Here is a 24,232-nt window from a genome sequence, read left to right on the forward strand (position 1 = left end):
CTGCGTAACAGTGGACCTACGGCAAATAGGGGACATTTTTAAAGTCCCCTGTTGGTCATGCTTTAAATCAAGCTAAAATCATGTCCTATAACCTCTGGTGAATTTTTTCCAACTTGTGTGTGTGTACGTGTGTGCGTGTGCGTGTGTGTGTGTGTGTGTGTACTCGAGCACCTGCGTAACAGTGGACTTAGGCGTCGTTACACATTCACCAACAGTGGACCTACGGCAAATAGGGGACATTTTTCCAACTTGTGTGTGTGTGTGTGTGTGTGTGTTTGCGTGTGTGTGTGTGTGTGCGTGTGTGTGTTTAAGCGTGGACTCTTTCTTCCTGTGTCAAACCTATTGTTCTCATCATTAACACGTCTTTTCTTTCTTGCAGGAGAACATCTTACAGAAAGTCGTGATGACTTCGTTTGCGGACAGAACCGTCGTAACGATCGCAGTGAGTCTGTCCGTCTGTCGGTCCCAGTCGCTCTGTCCGGTTTCCGTGGATGCACACATGCAGCTCAGTGGCCCTTGTTTATCAACATTGCGTGAAAACGGGCGCAGATCTGAGCGCAGAGTTGGTCGTACGACAGGACACACGTGTGATTTATGAAACATTCGTACCTGACCAATCTCAGCATACGAATGAGCGGGCCTTGATAAATGCGGCGGCTGAATTCAATCGTCATTAACACGTCATGGTCAGGACCCAAAGAACCAGGTCGCGGGTGCAAGCGGCCGAAATGTGTTTCCTCAGGAGGGGGTCTGGAGTCTCCCTTAGAGAGAGGGGGAGAAGTTCAGCATCCGTGAGGAACTCGGAGTAGAGCCGCTGCTCCTTTGTGTTGAAAGGAGCCAGTTGAGGTGGTTCAGGATCATCTGGTAAGGATGAACCCTGGGCGCCTCCCTAGGGAGGTGTTCCAGGCACGTCCAGCTGGGAGGAGGCCTCGGGGAAGACCCAGGACCAGGTGGAGAGATTAGATCTCCACACTGGCCTGGGAACGCCTCAGGATCCCCCAGTTAGAGCTGGTTAATGTGGCCCGGGAAAGGGAAGTTTGGGGTCCCCTGCTGGAGCTGCTGCCCCCGCGACCCGACCCCGGATAGGAGGCTGAAGATGAGATGTTACGCCCTTAAATACTCCCGGTTCGAGGCCTCTCCCACTGAGGTCAAACACGGAGAGACGAAACACTGGTACGAAAAGAAACGTTTCCGACACAGGGATCGTCATCCTGACATCCGACATGGAGCAAAACAAAGATGTGCTTTTTGTCTTAAGAGTGGAATAAAAGGGGCCAATCATAAAAACGCTGTATGGAAAAGAGGCAATCAACCCGAAGCAACGCTCCACTGTGACCCGTGTGCGCCTGTGTGTGTGTGCGCACTGCTGAACCTGCGCTCCTGCTCTGTAGCGGGGTTTGTTCATTATGTTCAGCCAGATTTTGCTGCACCGCAAATCCACAGGCTCAAATCTGCAAACACGATCTCAGACCTGACGTCAGATTTGATCGTAGCTCACGTCCAAATTGATAAACGCCGGAGTTTGCGCTGAAATGGTCGTACGCACGTTTTCCTGCCGTGCGTTCGTTTGATAAATGAGGGCCATTGTCTTTGAGCTCCACGTGCGTCTTTAGCCTTGTACTTCCTGTTTCCTTTTTCCCTTTTCACACTAACTGTCGTTCCACGCAGCATCTAACACAGTCCATGTAAACAGTCTGACTTCCTTTTCTGACTTCTTCTCTGCATCTGTGACGCCGTCTCGTCCTCTCATGCTCTTTCTCTCACCCGCCACACTTCCTTTTGTCTTCAACCGTTTCCCTTTCTCCTCTTTCCTCTTCCATCCTCCTCCTCCTCCTCCTCTGTCCCCTCCGTCCTGCTGCCAGCACCGCGTGGCCTCCATCTTGGACGCCGAGCAGGTGTTGGTCTTCTCCTCGGGGATCTTGGTGGAAAGCGACTCAGGTCCCAACCTGCTAGCACAGGAGGAGAGCCTCTTCAGCGTGCTAGTGAGGACTCACAAGTAGACCCCGGATCCGCACAGGCCACTTTGGCTAAGCCCGGTTTTTCCTCTTCCCTCCATTTTTCCACCTTTTTTTCTGGTTGTTCTTCTTCCTACTTTTCCTGTCTGGGTCTGCTGAAGCCGTACCGCCACTGACAGCCTGGTTGGTATCAAATTAAAACTACTGCATGCTCTTTTGTAGCTAGTTCAAGTTCACGGAGGTGCAATTTGACCACAGCATGCAGCGCCGTGCACATTTATTGATGCGTCACTTTGTTTCCAGATCTTTCCGTAGACCTCGGAGTTTTTGTGCGTCTTGTCGACTGTTTTTGAATCTTTTCATCGACCAAATCTGCAGTAAACACTCCACCTCCGCATCACACCAACGTGAACCTTTCACCGCCATTGTTTGAAACGTCCGCGCATGGTCCCTCCTTCTTTGTCTATGTCCCAACAGGCGCACAGGAAATGACCTCAGAACCGCCGTAGGCCTCATGCTCGTACACGTGCGCACGCTCGTGCTTGTGCTCGTACACGTGCAAACGCTCATGCTCGTACACGTGCAAACGTGCTTTACAAAAGCCCACCTCTCCCAAACGGGCCGTGGACGGCAAGCGTGCCGCTCCTAGACGTGGTACGGTTGCACTCACACTGGTCAAAGGAACCAGACTTTAGCCGTGAAACGTGCTCGGGCACGGTACGGATGGACAGTGTGAGTGCAACCTTAGTGGTTAAAAAAGACGTTTTAATGCCTCGACTGTACTGCCCCGAGCTAATCAGTGTTAGCCACATCCAGCTGTTAGCGACTCTCCCGGATTTTTCCGTTGATGGTTCATGCATGAAGAAAACGGTCTCAATGGCTTATTTGATGTGTGTAAGTGCTAGAAACAGACCGTGGGGTGACTTTGTGCCGAAATTACACTTTAATCATATGACCATGAATGTATTTCTATTTTTATTCATATTTCCACTTTTTCCAGAACCTCACTGTCCTCGTCTGCTCTGTGTTCCCCAGCACCGTGTCCACACCATCCTCACAGCCGACCTGGTCATCGTGATGAAGCGAGGGAACATTTTGGAGTACGACAAACCCGAGACTCTTCTGGAGCAGGAGGACGGGATGTTCGCTTCGTTCGTCAGGGCGGACATGTAGAGAGACGCAAGTCAGTCAGCAGCGCCCGACGACTGACGGACTGAGCAGTTTGTTGATATTTCTTTTCTCCGCGCAGTTGTTTTCTTAATGAGGCGGACGGACCTCTGGGACACAACAACACACCTGCGAAGCCTATAATGTGCGTCTTTAGCAAGAAGCAGCTCACCATCAGTCACCAGTCGATATATTAAATACTGCACTTGAATCATTGAGTCAGTCAGTCAGTCAAATATTACCTTTTTTACACCGTATATCGTTTAAATTATCAACAACTTACCAAGTTCATCGATCAGTTTATCCAATTTTCATATCAGAAGTTAGCAAATGCACACTTCCAGAGAGTTTTCAACACGTTTGCAAAACAACAAAGTCATTTAAAGTATAACGTTAGAAGGGAAATATGAAAAATATCAAATAAAAAAATTAAGATTTGTGTCCCTAGAAAGCTACAAGCGACTTTGAGTCTCTCGAAAATTGCTATATTTGATGTATTATTGCTATTATTATTATTATTATTGTTGTTGTTCAGAGAAAACAAAACAAGAAAAAACTCACAAACTCAAATATTCTCTGATTTTATAAAATCTGAAGTTTGTTTTTCTTGTACATTTGTAACGTTAATCTCATATCAAGGAATATTTCAGCCTTTACCTGAAATTGTATGACTCTATAATCACAATTTTTCTCAGAATATTACAGATTATATCATGTTAGAGGCTAGATTTTGATTTATCAGCGCTAACTTGAGCTAATCGTGGCTGAAAGATACTTCACTGTTTTGGTTTTGGTTTGTTTACACGATTCGTTGACAACAAGAAAAACAAATAAGTTTTATGATTTAAAGCTTCATTCAGGTGTAAAATCATCCCCTGGTCCAAATTAGTATACCAATAAGCCATCGAGACAGTTTCCAGGAGAGACGTGGCTAACAGTGATTAGCTCGGGGCAGCACGGTGAAGGCATTCAAAGGTCTTTTTTAACCACTAATGCTGCTGAAAATAACAGCAAACCTCTGCAGCAGCCTGAGAAGAGTCCCTACACACACAACAAAGCACCAATGGGCTCCTTCCTTTGGGATTGACTTTGGTAATCCACTGTAATGGACTTTACTATGAGAGGAGCTGGTACAGGGGCCAGTAGGTAAGTCTTTAAAACACTCTTTTAATAAACTCTGGCCTCACTAACTACGCTGTTGCTGCTTTGTTGTGTGTGTAGGGACTCTTCTCATGCTGCTGCAGAGGTTTGATGTTATTTTCAGCAGCATTAGTGGTTAAAAAAGACCTTTGAATGCCTTCACCGTACTGCCCTGAGCTAATCACTGTTAGCCACGTCTGGCTGTTAGCAACCGGATTTCTCCGTTAATAGTTTATACACAAAAAAAACATTCACCGTGCTACCCCGAGCTAATTAGAGTTAGCTTACAGCTGGCCACTGCCAGTGTTTTAGCGCTTCTCCGGGATTTCTCCGTTAATAGTTGATACACCAGGACTTTCATCAGTAAGTGCACAGTAGCATTTGAAGATCAATCACAGGACTGTTAAGTGATTCAGCTTTTAACACTAAAGTCTTCGTTGACCATGAAGCAAGTTTACCCAATGAGCCACGCTCAGTCACTCTGATCATTTTCATGAAGTAGATTCAGCATAGTTCAAACTCAGTTACCGTGGCATATTATGCTAGCAAACTAACCTGGTCCGGGACAGGCTAACTGTGAAGCTAACTGTGAAGCTTACTGCTAGGCTAACTGAGAAGCTAACTGTGAAGCTTACTGCTAGGCTAACTGAGAAGCTAACTGTGAAGCTTACTGCTAGGCTAACTGAGAAGCTAACTGTGAAGCTTACTGCTAGGCTAACTGAGAAGCTAACTGCTAGGCTAACTGTGAAGCTATCTGTGAAGCTTACTGCTAGGCTAACTGAGAAGCTAACTGCTAGGCTAACTGTCAGAGTTCCTGACACACTGACCCGAGAAAAAAGCAATGATTTAACTTGACTTTTCTGCTGCACTGCCATATTATCTGACTATTTGACTATTTGACTAAATTTGTTAAATCGATAAATATTAGTTAAGATTTAGACCTACACACTCGATCTTAAATGCTAAAGTACGTGATATCAAATGTCTAAATAACCCCAAAATAGAACGAGCTACAAAAAAAGCTTAATCCATCTTAAAAAACCCTTTTGTAAAAACTAATCCTGACATGAAATATCGTCTAAACGCGGACGACCTTTAGGAGACTTTAATTATCTTTTTATAAACAATTGTTACATTTATTTTTAACGTATGCACAACATGTATCCATTTTATTTTAGCACCTGTAGTACGCAATAATACGGAAGAGAGAACCCTGTATTTAACATGACTGTTGTTTCTGCGCTCTGCACGCATGAACACATCGTGCAGTCTCTCACTGTACAGGATTTAAATAATGATGTCATGTTTTAGACCAGGGGACGCCAATATTGGTCCTGGAGCCACTGTCCTGCAGGTTTTAGGTTTCTCTCTGCTCTCAGGGCGCACTCCCACTGTTCCTCCGCACCGGGCCAAAACAGGTTTTACGGGTAAAGTCTGGTTCCTTTGACCAGTGTGAGTGCAACCACTCCGCGCATAGCTGCGGCCAGCTGGCCGTCCACGGCCCGTTTGGGAGAGGTGGGCTTTAGTAAAGAACGTTTGCACGTGTACGAGCACGAGCGTGTGCACGTGTACGAGCACGAGGCCTACGGCGGCTCTGAGGTCATTTCCTGTGCGCCTGTTGGGACGTAGAAAAAAGAAGGAGGGACCATGCGCGGACATTTCAAACAATGGCGGTGAAAGGTTCACGTTGGTGTGATGCGGAGGTGGAGTGTTTACTGCAGATTTGGTCGATGAAAAGATTCAAAAACAGTCGACAAGACGCACAAAAACTCTGAGGTCTACGGAAAGATCTGGAAACAAAGCCACGCATCGCCATGACGTCATCAATGCGTGTGACGTGTTACGGCGTGATGACGTATAGGCAGCAAGAAGCATTCTCCGAGGCCCAGGTAGTGTGAGTACAAACGGGCCTGGAGGGGGGGACAAGGACCCTAAAGCACGGGGCACGGGACGGAGGCACAGTGGGAGGGCGCCCTTAGGGTAGGGAGAAACCTAAAACATGCAGGACAGTGGCTCTCCAGGTCCGGACTCGCCCGCCCCTGCTTTAGACCCTGGTGTAGTACGTGCTACATTTTTATGTTTTCTGTCATAGAAGTAAAACCGATAGAAGTGACGCAGGCTCTGAGCGGTGAAATGACGTCATGACGTACATTCCCGCCTCTGCTCGCTTCTATCGGTGGTATTTCTGTGCCCACACGGGTACAAACACTGAAGGGTGTCACGCCGGGCCGAGGCCGGTGAACCCGCTGTCTGTCTGCGGTCGTGCTTTGCTGAACTTATTAATCCCGGGGACAAAAGACGCCCAACACGAGTAACTCCAGAGACGCCGTTATAACACGAGTAACTCCAGAGACGCCGTTATAACACGAGTAACTCCAGAGACGCCGTTATAACACGAGTAACTCCAGAGACGCCGTTATAACGCGAGTAACTCCAGAGACGCCGTTATAACACGAGTAACTCCAGAGACGCCGTTATAACACGAGTAACTCCAGAGACGCCGTTATAACACGAGTAACTCCAGAGACGCCGTTATAACACGAGTAACTCCAGAGACGCCGTTATAACACGAGTAACTCCAGAGACGCTGTTATAACACGAGTAACTCCAGAGACGCCGTTATAACGCGAGTAACTCCAGAGACGCCGTTATAACACGAGTAACTCCAGAGACGCCGTTATAACACGAGTAACTCCAGAGACGCCGTTATAACACGAGTAACTCCAGAGACGCCGTTATAACGCGAGTAACTCCAGAGACGCCGTTATAACACGAGTAACTCCAGAGACGCCGTTATAACACGAGTAACTCCAGAGACGCCGTTATAACGCGAGTAACTCCAGAGACGCCGTTATAACACGAGTAACTCCAGAGACGCCGTTATAACACGAGTAACTCCAGAGACGCCGTTATAACACGAGTAACTCCAGAGACGTCGTTATAACACGAGTAACTCCAGAGACGCCGTGATGCGTGCGACCATGAGGTGTTTAATGGTCATTGAGGACTCAGTGACTTTTTAGATACTAAAGACTTTTTCTAATTCACTTTTTTCACTGCATTTTAACCGTACTGACGATTACAGTGGGATGTTTTTTATTCCCAAACGAGTAATTTCTCCTGTTTAGACGTTTTTGTAAATACACTTATTCTCTCTTTGAAAACATCACACTCATTTCTCACATACGGGGGAATTGTTGGGTCTATGTAAGTCATAAATCAGTCATAGAGTGTGGTCTTTACCTACTCTGTAAAGTGTCCTGAGATCACTGTTGTTATGATTTGACACTATGAATAAAATTGAATTGAATTGAATTGAATATGGTGTTTCCTCAGGAGGGGGGCTGGAGTCTCCCTTAGAGAGAGGGGGGGAAGTTCAGCATCCGTGAGGAACTCGGAGTAGAGCCGCTGCTCCTTTGTGTTGAAAGGAGCCAGTTGAGGTGGTTCAGGATCATCTGGTAAGGATGAACCCTGGGCGCCTCCCTAGGGAGGTGTTCCAGGCACGTCCAGCTGGGAGGAGGCCTCGGGGAAGACCCAGGACCAGGTGGAGAGATTAGATCTCCACACTGGCCTGGGAACGCCTCAGGATCCCCCAGTTAGAGCTGGTTAATGTGGCCCAGGAAAGGGAAGTTTGGGGTCCCCTGCTGGAGCTGCTGCCCCCACGACCCGACCCCGGATAAGAGGCTGAAGATGAGATGAGACAAATGTGGGTTCATTGAGGGTTGATGCTAACAGGGTGAACATCACACACACACACACACACACACACACACACACACACACACACACACACACACACACACACACACACACACACACACACACACACACACACACACACACACACACACACACACACACACACACACACACGCCCACTTGACTGTTAGAGGGCACCTTAAGCATCATTTCTACAGCTCCAGGTTGATTTTTTAACATGTGTACGTGAACATCCATGTATTTTAAACATATAAAGTATTTTTGTTTGTGCCTGAGTTTGTTTTTTACACTTGAAATGAAAATAAAACAGTTTTGAGTGAAGTGAGACTTTTTATTCCTCCATAAACCTGCAACACTTTATTAATGCAGCACGTTATTAATGCAGCACTTTATTAATGCAGCACTTTATTATTAATGTCCAATCTGCTGCTGAAGGACGCCCCCTGGTGGTCAACTCTCAAACTCCTCAAATTAATTCTGCTCTGTTTAGGATTTTAAATAAATTCCTACCCTCCAGTTTATGACTTTATACATATTGTTTTACATTAATATTAATTTTAGAATTATTTCATTTTTTTATTATTGTAAAAATATTTTTCTAACACTATTTTATGCCTTTAAATTTACATTAATATGTATTTTTCTAACAAAATAACAGCATTATTAGTGACTGCTCTCCGTTTAACCCCCAGTTTGTGTTTTTATTTAATTATTACAATTATTCACATGGAAAACAACTCTAGTCTACGTGTATATTTGCACAAAATTGTGATTTTTATGTTTTAAAGCTTCATTTAGCTCGGCGGGAGACTGTTCCTACAGCTCATCGTGTCTGTTTAATGAATTATTCTGGAATAAATGAACGGTTTCTGTGTGGAAAAGTGCTCTGAATGATCCGATCCACTCAAAGAAACAGGAAAAACTGACTTTAAATCACATTTAAAGTCCATGTAGTCTCTGTCGCTGCAAATGAAGGAGGAGAAATGTGAACTTAAAGTCATAAATCCATATTTCATTGCAGATAACAGGTGCTGCAGGTGTGTTTCTCTGCTATGGGATCATTAATTAACTCGTATATGTCATGAAACAATATAACGATGCATAAAAACACACAAATGTTCATTAAACTACTGTATAATACAATAACAGGCGGCTCATGATGACAGAGAGCAGCTGGGATCTAATGATGATAACAGGCTGTTCTCACCTGGAGTCAGAACTGAATCAGATCCTCGAACATTGATCATTTATGGAAATGTTTATTTGACATATACTGCACCACAGATGGAGAAGGGCTCAGTGGTAGAGTGGGTCGTCCTCCATTCGAGAGATCGGTGTTTTGATCCCCACCTCCCCAGGTCCACATGTCGAAGTGTCCTTGGGCAAGACACTGAACCCCGAATTGCTCCTCGTGCTGCACATGGGTGTGTGAATGTGGTGTGAATGGTTAGATTAGATGGTCTGTAGATGTCCACTGCCATCAGTGTGAATGTGACAAACACTGTGAAAGCTCCTTGAGTAGTCAGAAGACTAGAAAGGCGCTTTATACGTACAAGTCAATTTACCAAGTGGGGAAAGTAAAGCTCTCATGGTTGTACCTAAGTCCAGTTACCATTTACCATTTCCATCTGTGGTCCCTGAGCACATGAGTTAAGGGAGATGTGATGATGAGGTTCTGTTGTGTTTACCTTCCTTCGCATGTTTTCTTTCAGAACTGTGGAAAGAAAACCTTTATTTGACTTCACTCTGTCTGTTTGTGTCTGTGGATTTCTCCTAAAGTCAACAAAAGTTCACTTCACAGTGACACATTTCAGAAAAGTTCCATATAAAAGGGAAAAGTCTTAATTCAGGTCTATTAGTTACATGTTTGGTACCCGTAGTGTCTCTCCACTGTGGTGATTTCCCCACTTACAGACCACAAACCTCCCACTTTCATTATAATCTTTATTCTTATAGAATTACATCAAAGTGTGGGACGTTTTATTCATTAAAACGTGTTGAAAATGTATTTTTTGTGGGTGGTATTGTCTGATTTATGACTCTAATGTGTCCACAAAATAAAACCAAGCTTTTTTAAAAACTGGTTTTACCCAATGTTCACATTTCTACTCTGGAAATGCAACAACCAGCTCATATTGTGTGATAAAATGCCTCATTTGCATATTTAAACATAACCTCTCTGAACAAAAATGAACTGCATAATGTAAATAACCAACTGGGGTGGTTTCATAGTGACATCTGTTAAATGTGATGTTTAAGGGAGTGTTTTTTATTCGCTTCGGAGTTGAAATGTCGTGTTTTCCGACGGTCCCTGAACGGCCCTTGAAGGCAGCGGGAGCAGCCTGGACTGAGCGGCTCTGGACTCTGGAAGTTGGACTACGTCAACAGGAGAGAGGAGACGGTCCCAGCCCTCAGAGGAGCTGAGCAGAGGCGGTCGGTCGCTCGGAAACATCCCCCCGAACGTCCACAGCCGGAACACGCTCCGTGCGTCTTTACGCGTCTTTTTTGGACATGTCCGTTCCGTGCGTAAAGGCGCACTGAAGACGCATCTTTAAAGGGGGGGAAAGGAGCTTTGACGCCTTTTTTGTTTGTTTTCACTTGAGCAGAAGAAAGATGTTGGCGAGGAAGAGCATCATCCCGGAGGACTTCGGTCTGCCGGGGCTCGCCTCGCGGATGCCCCGCAAACCGGTGTTCAGGGACCGCGTGAACAAAGCGCGCTTCATCGCCAAAAACGGCTCGTGCAACTTGGCGCACAAGAACATCCGCGAGCAGGGCCGATTCCTGCAGGACGTGTTCACCACGCTGGTGGACCTGAAGTGGCGCTTCACGCTGGTCATCTTCACCACCACGTTCGTGAGCAGTTGGCTGCTCTTCGCCATGAGCTGGTGGCTGGTGGCGTTCGCGCACGGGGACCTGGACCCGGAGCGGCACGACCTTTCCCACTGCGTCAACGACGTCAAGTAAGAAAAGACGCGGCGCAGCAGAGCGGCGCAACTGTCAAAGTGCGCAATCTGAGGGTCGTTGGGATGACGCGAGTGTGTTTGATGAGACTTTAAAGGTGTTTTTGGAAATACTCAGAACTCTCTCTTTCTCCTTCTGTCCATCCTTACTTGACCCAAACACCCCCCCACCCCACCCTCCTCCTTCTCCTCCTCCTCTTCTTCTCCTCTTCTTCTCTTCCTCCATGTTTTAATTCGTTAGAGGAAGAGGAGGGGATGAGAGAAAGAGATTAATCATGACAGGAAGTCAGGGAACTTTTGCTCTCATCGTTTTTAAGGGGAATCAAGTGCGGGAGGGTGTGTGTGTGTGTGTGTGTGTGTGTGTGTGGGGGGGGGGGGGTTAGCACCTCCCCCAGTCCTCCCTTCCTCTCTCTCTCTCTCCCTCAGGCTTCCTTTCTTCTCAACAGTAGTGGAAAGCATGGACGTGTTCTGAGTCAATGGGTCCCTGGGCACAGACATGTAGGGCCCCCCCCCCCTCACTCTGTCCACAGACAAAATTCAAAACAGTGACTTTTAGTGGTTTTTGTTTCTCTTTGTGCTCATTTTAGTATTTATTTATTGTTCTGTGTCTGTTTTTAGTCATTTTGCATCTTTTTGTGGTGGTTTTGCATCTATTTTTAGTCATTTTGCATCTTTTTGCTGTAGTTTTGCATCTATTTTTAGTCATTTTACATCTTTTTGAAGTGGTTTTGCATCTATTTTTAGTCATTTTGCATCTTTTTGTGGTGGTTTTGCATCTATTTTTAGACATTTTGCATCTTTTTGAGGTGGTTTTGCATCTATTTTTAGTCATTTTGCATCTTTTTGAGGTGGTTTTGCATCTATTTTTAGTCATTTTGCATCTTTTTGAAGTGGTTTTGCATCTATTTTTAGTCATTTTGCATCTTTTTGAAGTGGTTTTGCATCTATTTTTAGTCATTTTGCATCTTTTTGAAGTGGTTTTGCGTGTAATTTTAGTCATTTTGCATCTTTTTGAGGTGGTTTTGTGTCGATTTTCAGTCATTTTGCATCTCTTCCTGGTGGTTTTGCATCCCTACACTCATTTTTTGACTCTTTGTGTCACTGTCATGTTTGATTGTTTTGTGTACACTTGCATCATTAGGCATCATTTTGTGAGTCAGGGCCCTGGACCTTCGACCCGTTCAGGGATCCGTCCACGCAAATATAAATAAGTGACCCTCTAAATGGAGCGAGTGTCCTTCTGTCAGACTTAATTAAAGTGAATTTACAAAACAGTCAACAGATTTAAAGCTGCAGGAGAGGAAGAGACTTTAAAAACACACCTGTCAGATCAGGTGAAATGTCACAGTGAGGGTGAAGTCCACATGTGACCTCTGTCCCCGCAGGTCGTTCACCTCAGCCTTCCTGTTCTCCATCGAGGTGCAGGTGACCATCGGCTTCGGGGGGCGCATGATAACGGAGCAGTGTCCCACGGCCATCACCGTGCTCATCATGCAGAACATCATAGGACTCATCATCAACGCCGTCATGCTGGGTGAGACCAGGGGACGTTCTTTCATCTGTTAGTGAAGTAAAAACTGTAAAAAGACTCAAGTCACACGTTTAAAACTGAAGTAAAACACAAAAATTTGCATCAAAACTAAAGAAATCAAAAGTGAAAGAGCAGAGCGGCCCTGTTCAGGATAATATATAAAGTAGTATTTAATATAATTATTCATGCATTAATGTGTTTATTTAACTTTATACACTGCTGAACAGCCTTTCCACCGAGGGATCAATAAAGTTTTATTTGACCAAATTTAACAAAAATAAATTAATTTTAAAATAAGTAAAAAAAAATCTAAAAATCTAAAAATCAATCCGTCTTTCCTCTCTTCCTCCTTTTCCTTATTTTTTCAATTTTTAACATTAATTTATTTTTCTTTATTTTTCACACGTGTTTATTTATTTGTCTGTAAATTTCCACATTTATTCATTATTTTAATAATTAATTCATTAATAATTAATCTATTTTTTTACTATTTTTCTCTATTTTTTCACATTCATTTATTTATTTTATCTATCTATTTTATTTATTTGTCTTTATATTTTCACATTTATACATTATATAAACTTTTTTAGTATCTTTTTTAATTTATTTTTCATTTTTGTTTTTAGCATTTTTCTTTATTTTTCCACATTTGTTTATTTATTTGTCATATTTTTGTATTTATTTATACATTTATTTTTTATATTTACGCATGTTTTTTCTTCTTTAACGGCATTTTTAGGATTTTTAATGCTCTGTTTTAATCCGTCCAATAACTCAGTCACAGATTTTGAATTATTTCCAACATTTGATAAAAATAATCTGGATTATTCTGGTCAATAACAACATAAAGTATCATATAGATTAGCCTGTAGGGGGCCCTGTACTGTAACATATATATATATATATATATATATATATATATATATATATATATATATATAAAATAATAATTATAAGCATTTTCATTTATTTGTTAATGTGTCAGTATATATTTATTTATTTTTACTCATTCTTTTCCTTAATACATAAATAAACAATAAATATGAAGAGGAAAAGACTTATTTGTATTAATATTTCCACATTTATTCATTATTTTAATAATTAATAATGAATCCAATTTTTTTTGTATTTTTTTATTTTTTACATTTATTTAGTTTTCTCTACATTATTTTTTTTTACCATTTTTCTTTATTTTGCCACATTTGTTCATTATTTTAATAATTAATTTATTAATTATGAATCTATTTTTTTGTAATTTTTCATTATTTTAATATTTTAAGCATCCTTTTTTATTTTTTACATTAATTTATTGTTCTTTACATAATTTTTTGCATTTTCTTTATTTTTTCTCATTCATTTTTTATTTTTCTCTCTTTATTTGTCATATTTTTGTATTTATTTACACATTTATTTTTATATTTACGTATGTATTTTCTTCTTAAACTGCATTTTTATGATTTTTTATGATCTCCAACATTTAATAAATATAATCTGGATTATTCTGGTCAATAACAACATAAAGAATCATATAGATTAGCCTGTAGGGGGCCCTGTACTGTAACACACACATATATATATATATATATATTTTAATATTAAATTAATGGGATCTTCTTAATCCAGGGGAAACTACAGTTTAATTTATAATGTGCCAAATGTATTAAATTATTAATTAATTGTATTAAATGTGTTTGTTCTGCACTATAATGTTTAATTAATGAATTATTAATAATTAATCCAGATTAGGGTGTGTGTGGGATTAGTGACGCCTCCTCTCTGTCCTCAGGCTGCATCTTCATGAAGACGGCTCAGTCCAACCGCCGGGCGGAGACGCTGATCTTCAGCCGCCACGCCGTCATCGCCGTCAGGAACAACTGCCTGTGCTTCATGATTCGTATCGGAGACCTGAGGAAGAGCATGATCATCGGGGCCACCGTCAGGCTGCAGGTGTGTGTGTGTGTGTGTGTGTGCGTGTGTGTGTGTGTGTGTGTGTGTGTGTGTGTGTGTGTGTGTGTGTGTGTGTGTGTGTGTGTGTGTGTGTGTGTGTGTGTGTGTGTGTCCTTCAACCCGCTGTGCCACCGAGAACGCAGGATCACACCCGGTGGTTATTGAACCGTGTTGAATCTGTCTTTGTCTCTCTCTGTCTGTCTTTGTCTGTCTGCCTGTCTTTTCTCTCTGTCTTTGTCTCTCTGTCTGTCCTTGTGTCTGTCTTTGTGTCTCTCTGTCTGTCCTTGTGTCTGTCTTTGTGTCTCTCTGTCTGTCTTTGTGTCTGTCCTTGTCTCTTTGTCTTTTGTTTGCTTTTGTCTCTCTGTCTGTCTTTGTGTCTGTCTTTGTGTCTCTCTGTCTTTGTCTCTCTGTCTTTGTCTTTGTGTCTGTCTGTCGTTGTGTCTGTCTTTGTCTCTCTGTCTGTCTTTGTGTCTGTCTTTGTGTCTCTCTGTCTTTGTCTTTGTGTCTGTCTGTCGTTGTGTCTGTCTTTGTCTCTCTCTATCCATCTGTCTGTCTTTGTGTCTGTCTTTGTCCATCTGTCTGTCTTTGTCTCTCTGTCTGTCTTTGTCTCTTTGTCCATTAATGCGTGTGACGTGTTACGGCGTGATGACGTATAGGCAGCAAGAAGCATTCTCCGAGGCCCAGGTAGTGTGAGTACAAACGGGCCTGGAGGGGGGGACAAGGACCCTAAAGCACGGGGCACGGGACGGAGGCACAGTGGGAGGGCGCCCTGAGTGTAAAGTGTTTTTTAGCTCCTCTCCCACAATCCTTTGCGTTTGAACATTGGGTTTCCTCTTTAAGTTAATCTGTGAACTTCACAGAAACACTTCTTCTTCGTGTGCAGGTGGTGAGGAAGACGACCACGGTGGAGGGCGAGGTCATCCCCATCCATCAGATCGACATCCAGACGGAGGCGGCGGCGGCCGGCAACAGCCTGTTCCTGCTCGCTCCGCTCATCATCTGCCACGTCATCGACAAACACAGGTACGGCCACCGCACGTCCCGTCTGACGGCGGTTTGATTCTAGTTTTTATTCATTATTATTATTATTGTTATTCTTCTTCTTCTTATTATTATTATTATATTTGCTATTGTTTTTATTGTTGTTGTTGTTGTTATTAAATTTCGGACGGACTTTTGAATACACCACAACATACACAAACACGTTATGGAGGCCTAAAAGTGCCATAATTAATTTTTTTAATACATGTTAAAACTTTATAACGAAGAATAAAAAGTAAATTAAAAACTTAAGAAATATAATAAATAAATAAATTAAAAACTTAAGAAATATAATAAATAAATAAATAAATGAATATAACAAACTGGAAAATAAAGTTGAAGATAAATAAATAAAATATTAAATACATGATTATCTTTATTTAAAAATGAATAAATAAATAAAATAATAAATATAAAGACAAATAACATGTAAAAGAATAGTTATAAGTATTTACACTTTTTGTTCATTTGTCTGAATATATTTATTTATTGTTTTTCCATTCTTTATTTATTTAATTTTGTTTGTTATTTTATTTATTTTTGCTCATTTATTTTAACTTTCCTTACACATAAATACTTACTTATTCTTTTATATTTACTTATTTTTCTTCATATTTGTACATTCATTCATTATTTTATATTTTTTGTCTTTTACATTTTTCTGTATTTTTCACATTTATTTATTTGTCTTAATATTTCCACATTTATTAATAAGTTTTATTTTTTTGTCTCTGTTTGTATGTATACATTTATTCATTAGTTTATTCATTATTCATTAGTTTATTTTATTTTCACATTATTTATTTGTCTTAATATTTCAGTATTTTTTGTATAAACTTATTTATTCTTTATTTAATTATTTTTCTACATTTCCACGTTTAATTTCTTATTCTTCTACAGACGTTTTCTTTTTTATGGCGCTGTTCTGACTCCATACAGCGCCATAAACTACTACAGTAAATATTAAAATAGTAAATATTAAAATAGTAAATATTAAAATATATATATATATATTGTTGTGTCGTCTCAGCCCGCTGTACGACCTGTCGGCCATGGAGCTGCAGTGTAGCGACCTGGAGGTGATCGCCATCTTGGAGGGCGTGGTGGAGACGACGGGGATCACCACGCAGGCCCGGACCTCCTACGTCGCCGAGGAGATCCAGTGGGGTCACCGCTTCGTTCCCATAGTGACGGAGGAGGAGGGCGCGTACTCCGTGGACTACTCCAAGTTTGGTAACACGGTGAAGGTGAGAGGTGCTTCTTTACGTTACCCGTATCCATGACAACCACTTATCAGGGTGCTGGGGGTTCATCTGATGTTGCTTATTAGTCTTTGTTCATTAAAGTGTAATTCTGGTTTAAAATCATCCCAGGAGTCGCTAACAACTGGGCGTGGCTAACAGTGGTTAGCTCGGGGCAGCACGGTGAAGGCATTCAAAGGTCTTTTTTAACCACTAATGCTGCTGAAAATAACAGCAAACCTCTGCAGCAGCATGAGAAGAGTCCCTACACACAAAACAAAGCAGCAACAACGTAGTTAGTGAAGCCAGAGTTTATTAAAAGAGTGTTTTAAAGACTTACCTACTGGCCCCTGTACCAGCTCCTCTCATAGTAAAGTCCATTACAGTGGAAGGAGCCCATTGGTGCTTTGTTTTGTGTGTAGGGACTCTTCTCATGCTGCTGCAGAGGTTTGCTGTTATTTTCAGCAGCATTAGGGCGCACTCACACTGGGCCTCCGTACCGTGCACCAGCACGTTTCACAGCTAAAGTCTAGTGCAACCGTACCGCGTCTAGGAGCGGCACGCTTGCCGGCCACGTCCCGTTTGGGAGAGGTGGGCTTTAGTAAAGCACGTTTGCACGTGTGCGAGCGTGAGGCCTACGGCGGTTCTGAGGTCATTTCCTGTGCGCCTGTTGGGACGTAGAAAAAAGAAGGAGGGACCATGCGCGGACATTTCAAACAATGGCGGTGAAAGGTTCACGTTGGTGTGATGCGGAGGTGGAGTGTTTACTGCAGATTTGGTCGATGAAAAGATTCAAAAACAGTCGACAAGACGCACAAAAACTCCGAGGTCTACGGAAAGATCTGGAAACAAAGCCACGCATCGCCATGACGTCATCAATGCGTGTGACGTGTTACGGCGTGATGATGTATAGGCAGCAAGAAGCATTCTCCGAGGCCCAGGTAGTGTGAGTACAAACGGGTCTGGAGGGGGGGACAAGGACCCTAAAGCATGTGGCACGGGATAGAGTGTGAGGGCGCCCTAAGTGGTTAAAAAAGACGGTTTTGGATGATTTTGCACTGGAGTGACCCTTTAAGAGAGCAAAGTGACCTTTAGAAGCCAACGCGCCAACAAAATGTCGCTCTGTCGCTCCTCCAGGTAACGACGCCGCGCTGCAGCGCCAGAGAACTGGACGAGAAGCCGTCCATCTTAATCCAGACCCTGCAGAAGAGCGAGCTGTCGCACCAGAACTCGCTGCGGAAGCGGAACTCCATGCGACGCAACAACTCCATGCGTAAAATAAGCAGCGGGAGTCTGCGCAGGAACAACTCGGGGATCGCCTCCACCAAAGTGCAGTTCTTCAGCCCGGTCGATGGTGGCCAGACCCTGAACGCCGTCACCTGACATGAGGCCCGCCTCCCGTCGGCCGCCCCGCTGCTCCTCGTGGCGCGGAGGATCGTGGTCGTCGGGACTCGTTCTCTCTCTTCTCCTAACACCTTTACGGCCGTCGCCCCATGTTCACATGGAGACTCTTTATCGCTGCACACACACCCATCAGTGTTTCCTCTTCTCTGTCTTTAAAACAATAATTACAAACTTTTGGAGGGAGAATTATTTTCTTATTGATTAAAGTCACAGTTTAACTTCCCTACTCTACATGTGTGTGTGTGTGTGTGTGTGTGTGTGTGTGTGTGTGTATGTGTGTGTGTGTTTACTGTGTGCCTTATTTTGTCGGTTGTGTTGTTTGAGAATAAATAAACTCACTTCATCTGAAGACGGTTTCCATTTCTGGACTCAAGTAAAGTTATTTTAAAACAGTGAAATATACAAAAATAAGTAATAAAAAAATATACAACATTCCAGATGTATACATAATTGTAATTATTATTATTATTATAATTGTTGAGAATTATAAAATAATAACATTGCAGATAATTGTACAGAGAAATAGACAATACTATTAATAATAATAATAATAATAATTGAAGTTTAAAAAGATGAGTGAGAATGGGATAAATAAACTTTCTTAATATAAAACTATAATAAAAATATATAATCCAGAGAAAGTGTAGATAACTTTTGCTGGTTTGCATTTATGTGTGTAAAATTTACTATTTAGTCCACAATAAATATTAATAATGATAATAATAATAATAATAATAATAATGATGATAATAGTTTGGATGTTGTTGTAAGAATTAAGAAATTATACTTAAAAGAGAAATGAATTCAAAGTGAATCATGATAAAAAATTTACACTCAATGTTGATATTGGGATCAGTTAATATACTAAATAATTAATAATCTTTGATATAGTTAAAAAAATGATTTTGTGTCTTGGTTTATTCCTAATAATAGAACGGCTTCAAACATTTTAAAATTATATATATATATATATATATATATATATAAATGTCTGATGTGTAAGCGCCTGCTACAGTGCAATATAAATATAATATAATATAATATAATATAATATAATACAATATAATATAATATAATATAAAACATTGGAGGCCTCCCATTTTATATTCTGAGGAATAAAACACCAAAGTGGAGCTTTTCAAACATTTCTTTAAACCATTTAAGTTTAAAGGTATTGTTCACACCCACAAAGTTTAATATTTCCATGCCACCTTCGCCTCCCGGGCTGCTAAAATCCCTTTTTTTAAACAGTAACATTTATTTTTCCAAATAAAATGAATTAAAGTTGTATTTCTTTCTTTCCAGACATCAGGCTGGATAAACAGGGATTGTGGGGGGTAAATAAATCCAGAGATACCATCTGCTTGGACTCTACCGAACATGGACAGATCTCTCTGAAGCCACATAATGAATAAACTTTTTTTTGTTTTTTTATTTTTATTTTTATTTTATTTTTCCTGTCGTTCTTTGAGATTCTTAGAAATATGAATATTCAGGTGTTTAATACTATTTTTAACTGGTCTGTCACACGTTAACTTATCACATTTGTCCCTCGGTGTCTTCCGTACAATAGAACGTTCGACGTCACTTTACGTGCCTATGACGTTGTCACACCCGGAAGTAAGAGCGAGGAAAGGTGACGGCAAACAAACAAACATGGCTCGTAGTTTGCTGTGCAGGTCCGTCGGTGTGTTTCGGCTCAGCAGGACTTTAACGCCGCTCACACCGACCCGGTTCTGCTCCCAGACCGAACCGGAGCCGCTGACGGTGAGACAACAAAGCAACGGAATAAGGTGAAGTACCGAATTAACCCGCCAGCCGTTACTTAGTGTCTGTTGCGGGTCTATTACTGCACTTACGGTACGGGTGCCCGACTTGGCCAAAGTGCAAATTTCCTGATTTTTAAGAATTAATTAAAATTATTCCAGAGGAGGTTTGACAATATTTTTAATGGATTCTTGTTCACAGTGATCCTGACTATCATTATGGAAAATATCAAAACATTTTACTTTATGGTTTCATTATAAATTAGATTCAAAATCCCTCCCTGTGTCAAAGTTCACACTGGCGAATGGATAATTTCCAGATTTTCAAGAATTAATTGACAGTAAAATGCTTTGATATTCTCCAGAATGATAGTCAGGATCACTGTGGACAAGAATCCATTGAAAAATATATATAATAATTTTAGTTAATTCTTGAAAATCAGGAAATTTGCACAGGTAATGAATGTATTTACAGGGAAATGAAACCTAATCTCTGTGGTGAAACAGGTTTTACAAGTTAGTGTGTGAACTTGTGTCACTGTAGAGTTTAAAGTCACCGTACTGGAGGACATTCTTATAAAAGAACCCCATTTATTTGATTCTTCCTTTTAGGAAATGCAGGAACGTTTAGTGCCTCTTTGACTTACTTGGCTGCAGATCCCTGTGCTACAATAGCAGCGTAATAGAGAACTTCTGCAAATACACAAAAAAAACCTCCACAACTGTAAAATGTAACTTCTTCTCCTTTTCCAGGAGAATCACATTGAACAACCCCAAGAAGAGGAATGCTCTGTCTCTGTCCATGCTGGAGTCTCTCAGAGAAAACCTGCTGACGGACATCGACAGTGAGGATCTCAGAGTTGTTATCATATCAGGTCAGTAGTCATTTTGCACCACGGCATGTGCTTTGGGACATTCATTCATTCATCTTCAACCGCTTGTCCCTGTCGGGGTCGCCGGTGCCGATCCCAGCTGACATGGGGCGTGAGGCGGGGTCCACCCTGGACAGGATGCCATCGTCTATCGCAGGACACATAGAGACAAACAGAGACAGACAACTCACACCTACGGGTGATTTAGAACAGTTTAGTAGCAATATTGTCATGTTTCAGAATAAAGGCAGAAATATGCAGGTACTGTACATGAAGTCATGGAGAGACAAAGATGGTGGTCTCACCTTGTTGTGTGTGTGCCTGCGTGCGTGTGTGTGTGTGTATGCGTGTGTGTGTGTGTCAGCCAAAGGTCCAGTGTTTTCTTCTGGACATGACCTGAAGGAGCTGACGTCCGCCCAGGGCCGAGAGTATCACACTAAGGTGTTTCACACCTGTTCAGAGGTGAGTCTTTTTGATTTCTTCCTCCCCCTCTTTCTCTCCCTCACACACTACGCATGTGGAAATCACAATATCAGCCTCTTATTTACTATTTATTAGAAATCACGACTGCTCCGCTCACCTCTGATGAGTCCTTCATCCGTCTTATCTATTTGAAAAGCTTTGGCTCTTGTGCTTCAGGTAATGACTCTGATACAAGACATACCTGTTCCAGTGATCGCCATGGTGAACGGCGTTGCCACGGCGGCCGGTTGCCAGCTCGTCGCCAGCTGTGATGTTGCCGTGGTGACGGAGAAGTCCACCTTCGCCACTCCGGGTGTCAACGTGGGTCTGTTCTGCTCGACGCCAGCGGTGGCCATCGGCAGAGCCGTGCCGAGGAAGGTGAGAACCTCTGAGCATTCGTTTTTATCTCACAAGGAGCATAAAGTGTTATCTCCAGAATATAATGCTGGTCATAATTAGTAGAGTCATACATGTAACATCTGAATCAGTTCATGTTAAGGGCAATAAACAGTACAGTAGAATCAGCCAGGATGACATTTATTTTAGTAGAAGTCAAGAAAATGACTCTTAATTATTAATTATTTACTAGATAGATAGATAACTTTATTTATCCCGAGGGGAAATGAGTATTATTAATTCATGAATAAACACCTTTGCTTCCTTCTTTATATTCAGGTCGCCATGGAGATGCTATTCACAGGAACTCCCATCTCCGCCCACGATGCTTTGCTGCACGGTCTGGTCAGTAAGGTGGTGCCAGAGGAGCGGCTGGAGGAGGAGACATTAGCCATCGCCCAGCGGGTCTGTCAGGCCAGCCGGCCTGTCGTTGCCCTCGGCAAGGCCACTTTCCAAAGGTGAGCGTACAGACACATCGTTTTTAAAAAAAAAACTTTTTTTCTTGTGGTTATAAGTGTTTGGAGTTTTACATTTCCATTCACATGTTGTTCTTTCTTCTCCTTTGTTTCCTCAAAAGACAAATGGCTCAAGGTCGAGATGCAGCGTACGCCACCGCCTCCAAGGTGATGGTGGACAACCTGGCTCTAAGAGACGGACAGGAGGGGATCCAGGCCTTCATAGAGAAACGCAAACCAGTGTGGAGCAATAAAGTAGAAAAAGCCCACGACTGATGGACTTTATCCTGACTGGTAAACATGGTTTCCTATCACTGGTGTGGACTAATTAGCCACCCAGTCCCAATGGGCTACGCTACTTTTAAAATATGTATGTGGATATAATTTTAAACGATTGAACTTGTTGAGCAAATTGAATTGTTGACTTCATGTTCCCTGGGGAATCCCTCCTTTTCGCTAAGACTAAAGACAAGTAGCTGAACCATTATGTGCCTTGAAAGCTGCAGAGTGAAGATGAGGAGAACATACACCCAGAGGACTTCAGATTTTTACTGGACTCCTAAAGCTAACGGATGCTGCTCTCTGTGTTTTGTATAATTGTAAATGCAATAAATAGGTTACAAATTGGTCTAAGTTATTTTGAATGGCCAGGGTCGTGGGAGCGAAAGTCTTTTTCCATACAGTAGACAATGTTTAAGCTCTTCCAAGGCTTTGATGGACAAAATATGATGAGGTTCTTTGATATGATGTCTACAGTAAAAGCACGAGTTCATAAAAAAGTAAGAAGAGACATCTCAAGGTGCATTTCAGCATTAACCATCCAACCAAAGAGCTTATGCAGATATACATGTATAACTTTCTAATAATGAATTTTGAATGGAGAGAAATTAAAATGCTTCTGGAGCCAGCCGGTCACTTCCACTTTACAACACAATTTAGGTCCTACAAGGTAAACATGAACTTCACCAGAATACAGGAAACTGACCATGACATTGTTGTGATGTTGAGCATTAGGTGGTAATATGGAAACAACATGGAGACTACAAAGAAGATGTGTTATACTTTGTCCAGAGCACTTAAACACACTGATAGCTGTTTCAGACTCAGAGTTTTTGCTAATATATCGTTTTTTTAAACTAATCTAGGTCACTCTACAAGTTGTTCATGTGAATTTTCCCAGTCAGGAGTAAATTTTTTAATTATTCCTACACTACATGAATGCAGCATCATGAAGTTTGAAGAAGGGCTAGTAGATAATGTCACTGTGGGACGCTGTTCACTGGTATTATCCCTATCCGGACGAATCTTTTTGTGTTGCTTTAACTGGCTGATCCTCCACTGAAGTGAAGGTAGAATTTATTTACGCACTTCTAAGAATCTTCAAGTGAAATTTCATATTTCTGCATGGCCATTTACATGTCAACTTAGAATACGAAAGATGATGACTTTTGATGAGCGAAAAGCAGTAAGAACGTTTGGGCGACGCTAACCCCGAGTGGCTCAGGTGGTGGTTTACATTAAAAATGGATATTAAGAAGACTTAATGGTATATTTTGGAGCTGGTAAAGCATGGGCTTTTATTGTGAAGGACTGATATATTATCATGGATGTTTGGACAACATTGATGTTAATTTGGACAACCAGCAGCTCCCAACGTTTACGGTGAGGAGATCAGGGTGTCCAACTAGGGCCGAGAGAAGCGCCGGCATAATAAATAATAAATAATGATAAATTAGGCTGTTTAAACGATATTTGATTACAAAGATAAAAACTTAAGACTTTAGTTTTACACCATTAAATTAAATAAAAACATTACACCATCATTTATAGTTAAAGTTTGATAGAATTGAGCCAAAAACCGCTAGGTGTACAGGGGTTATGACTAGAATATTCTTTTATGTTATCTTGATTTTTTTTTATTATCAGGTAAATGTAAATGAATGTTATTATTAATATTATTATTTTTAATTTGCGTTTTTTAAATTTTTATCGCGTTTATATATAGAGGATGTGACATCCGGCCACTTCCGGTCGCCATCTTTGTTTTGAAGTCACTTCGGAAAGCGGTTTAAAAAACTTTTCCCGGACGGAATAACTTTAAAAACTGGACAAACAGAAAAGCAACTGACCCTGAAAGTAATCCAGAAACTGCGGTAAGTGCTGACTCACGCCCGG

General features: G+C 41.8%; 3 protein-coding genes across 4 annotated transcripts in view; all 3 read left to right on the top strand.

The window, feature by feature from the left end:
- Positions 1–4,168, top strand: part of abcc9 (ATP-binding cassette, sub-family C (CFTR/MRP), member 9) — a 64,910-nt gene extending 60,742 nt beyond the window's left edge. Inside the window, exons 39-41 of one of the 2 annotated variants that reach the window (XR_014593663.1) lie at positions 380–442; positions 1,863–2,138; positions 2,991–3,124. Coding sequence is in view for 1 of the 2 variants with exons in the window: in XM_083934895.1 (XP_083791021.1) it covers positions 380–442; positions 2,991–3,128 (201 nt within the window). In the remaining variant the exon portion in view is untranslated. Of the gene's footprint in view, positions 1–379; positions 443–1,862; positions 2,139–2,990 lie in introns of both variants that reach the window. The other variant, XM_083934895.1, reaches the window with a different exon arrangement.
- A 6,425-nt stretch (positions 4,169–10,593) lies between these two features.
- kcnj8 (potassium inwardly rectifying channel subfamily J member 8) lies at positions 10,594–18,370 on the top strand. The gene is made up of 6 exons (XM_083935451.1): positions 10,594–10,942; positions 12,328–12,476; positions 14,260–14,420; positions 15,304–15,443; positions 16,492–16,708; positions 17,840–18,370. Exons 1-6 carry the CDS (start codon positions 10,596–10,598, stop codon positions 18,083–18,085), a joined length of 1,260 nt encoding a protein of 419 aa, XP_083791577.1. The 5' UTR covers positions 10,594–10,595; the 3' UTR covers positions 18,086–18,370.
- Positions 18,371–19,747: 1,377 nt separating this feature from the next.
- On the top strand, positions 19,748–22,697 carry echdc3 (enoyl CoA hydratase domain containing 3). Its single transcript, XM_083934929.1, has 6 exons — positions 19,748–19,899; positions 20,626–20,747; positions 21,109–21,206; positions 21,384–21,584; positions 21,882–22,060; positions 22,180–22,697. The coding sequence occupies exons 1-6, from the start codon at positions 19,763–19,765 to the stop codon at positions 22,331–22,333; spliced, it is 891 nt and encodes a 296-aa protein (XP_083791055.1). The 5' UTR covers positions 19,748–19,762; the 3' UTR covers positions 22,334–22,697.
- Positions 22,698–24,232: the final 1,535 nt, after the last annotated feature.

This window comes from Echiichthys vipera (genome assembly GCF_963691815.1).
Source record: "Echiichthys vipera genome assembly, chromosome: 20".
Lineage (NCBI taxonomy): Eukaryota > Metazoa > Chordata > Actinopteri > Perciformes > Trachinidae > Echiichthys > Echiichthys vipera.

Bases quoted from the DNA above. Each gene is read 5' to 3' on its own strand.
- kcnj8 (XM_083935451.1), top strand. From the start codon at position 10,596: ATGTTGGCGAGGAAGAGCATCATCCCGGAGGACTTCGGTCTGCCGGGG. The intron at 12,477-14,259 runs GTGAGACCAGGG...CTCTGTCCTCAG, and splicing joins CATCAACGCCGTCATGCTGG to GCTGCATCTTCATGAAGACG. The intron at 15,444-16,491 runs GTACGGCCACCG...GTGTCGTCTCAG, and splicing joins CACGTCATCGACAAACACAG to CCCGCTGTACGACCTGTCGG.
- echdc3 (XM_083934929.1), top strand. From the start codon at position 19,763: ATGGCTCGTAGTTTGCTGTGCAGGTCCGTCGGTGTGTTTCGGCTCAGC. The intron at 19,900-20,625 runs GTGAAGTACCGA...CTCCTTTTCCAG, and splicing joins CAACAAAGCAACGGAATAAG to GAGAATCACATTGAACAACC. The intron at 22,061-22,179 runs GTGAGCGTACAG...TTTCCTCAAAAG, and splicing joins GGCAAGGCCACTTTCCAAAG to ACAAATGGCTCAAGGTCGAG.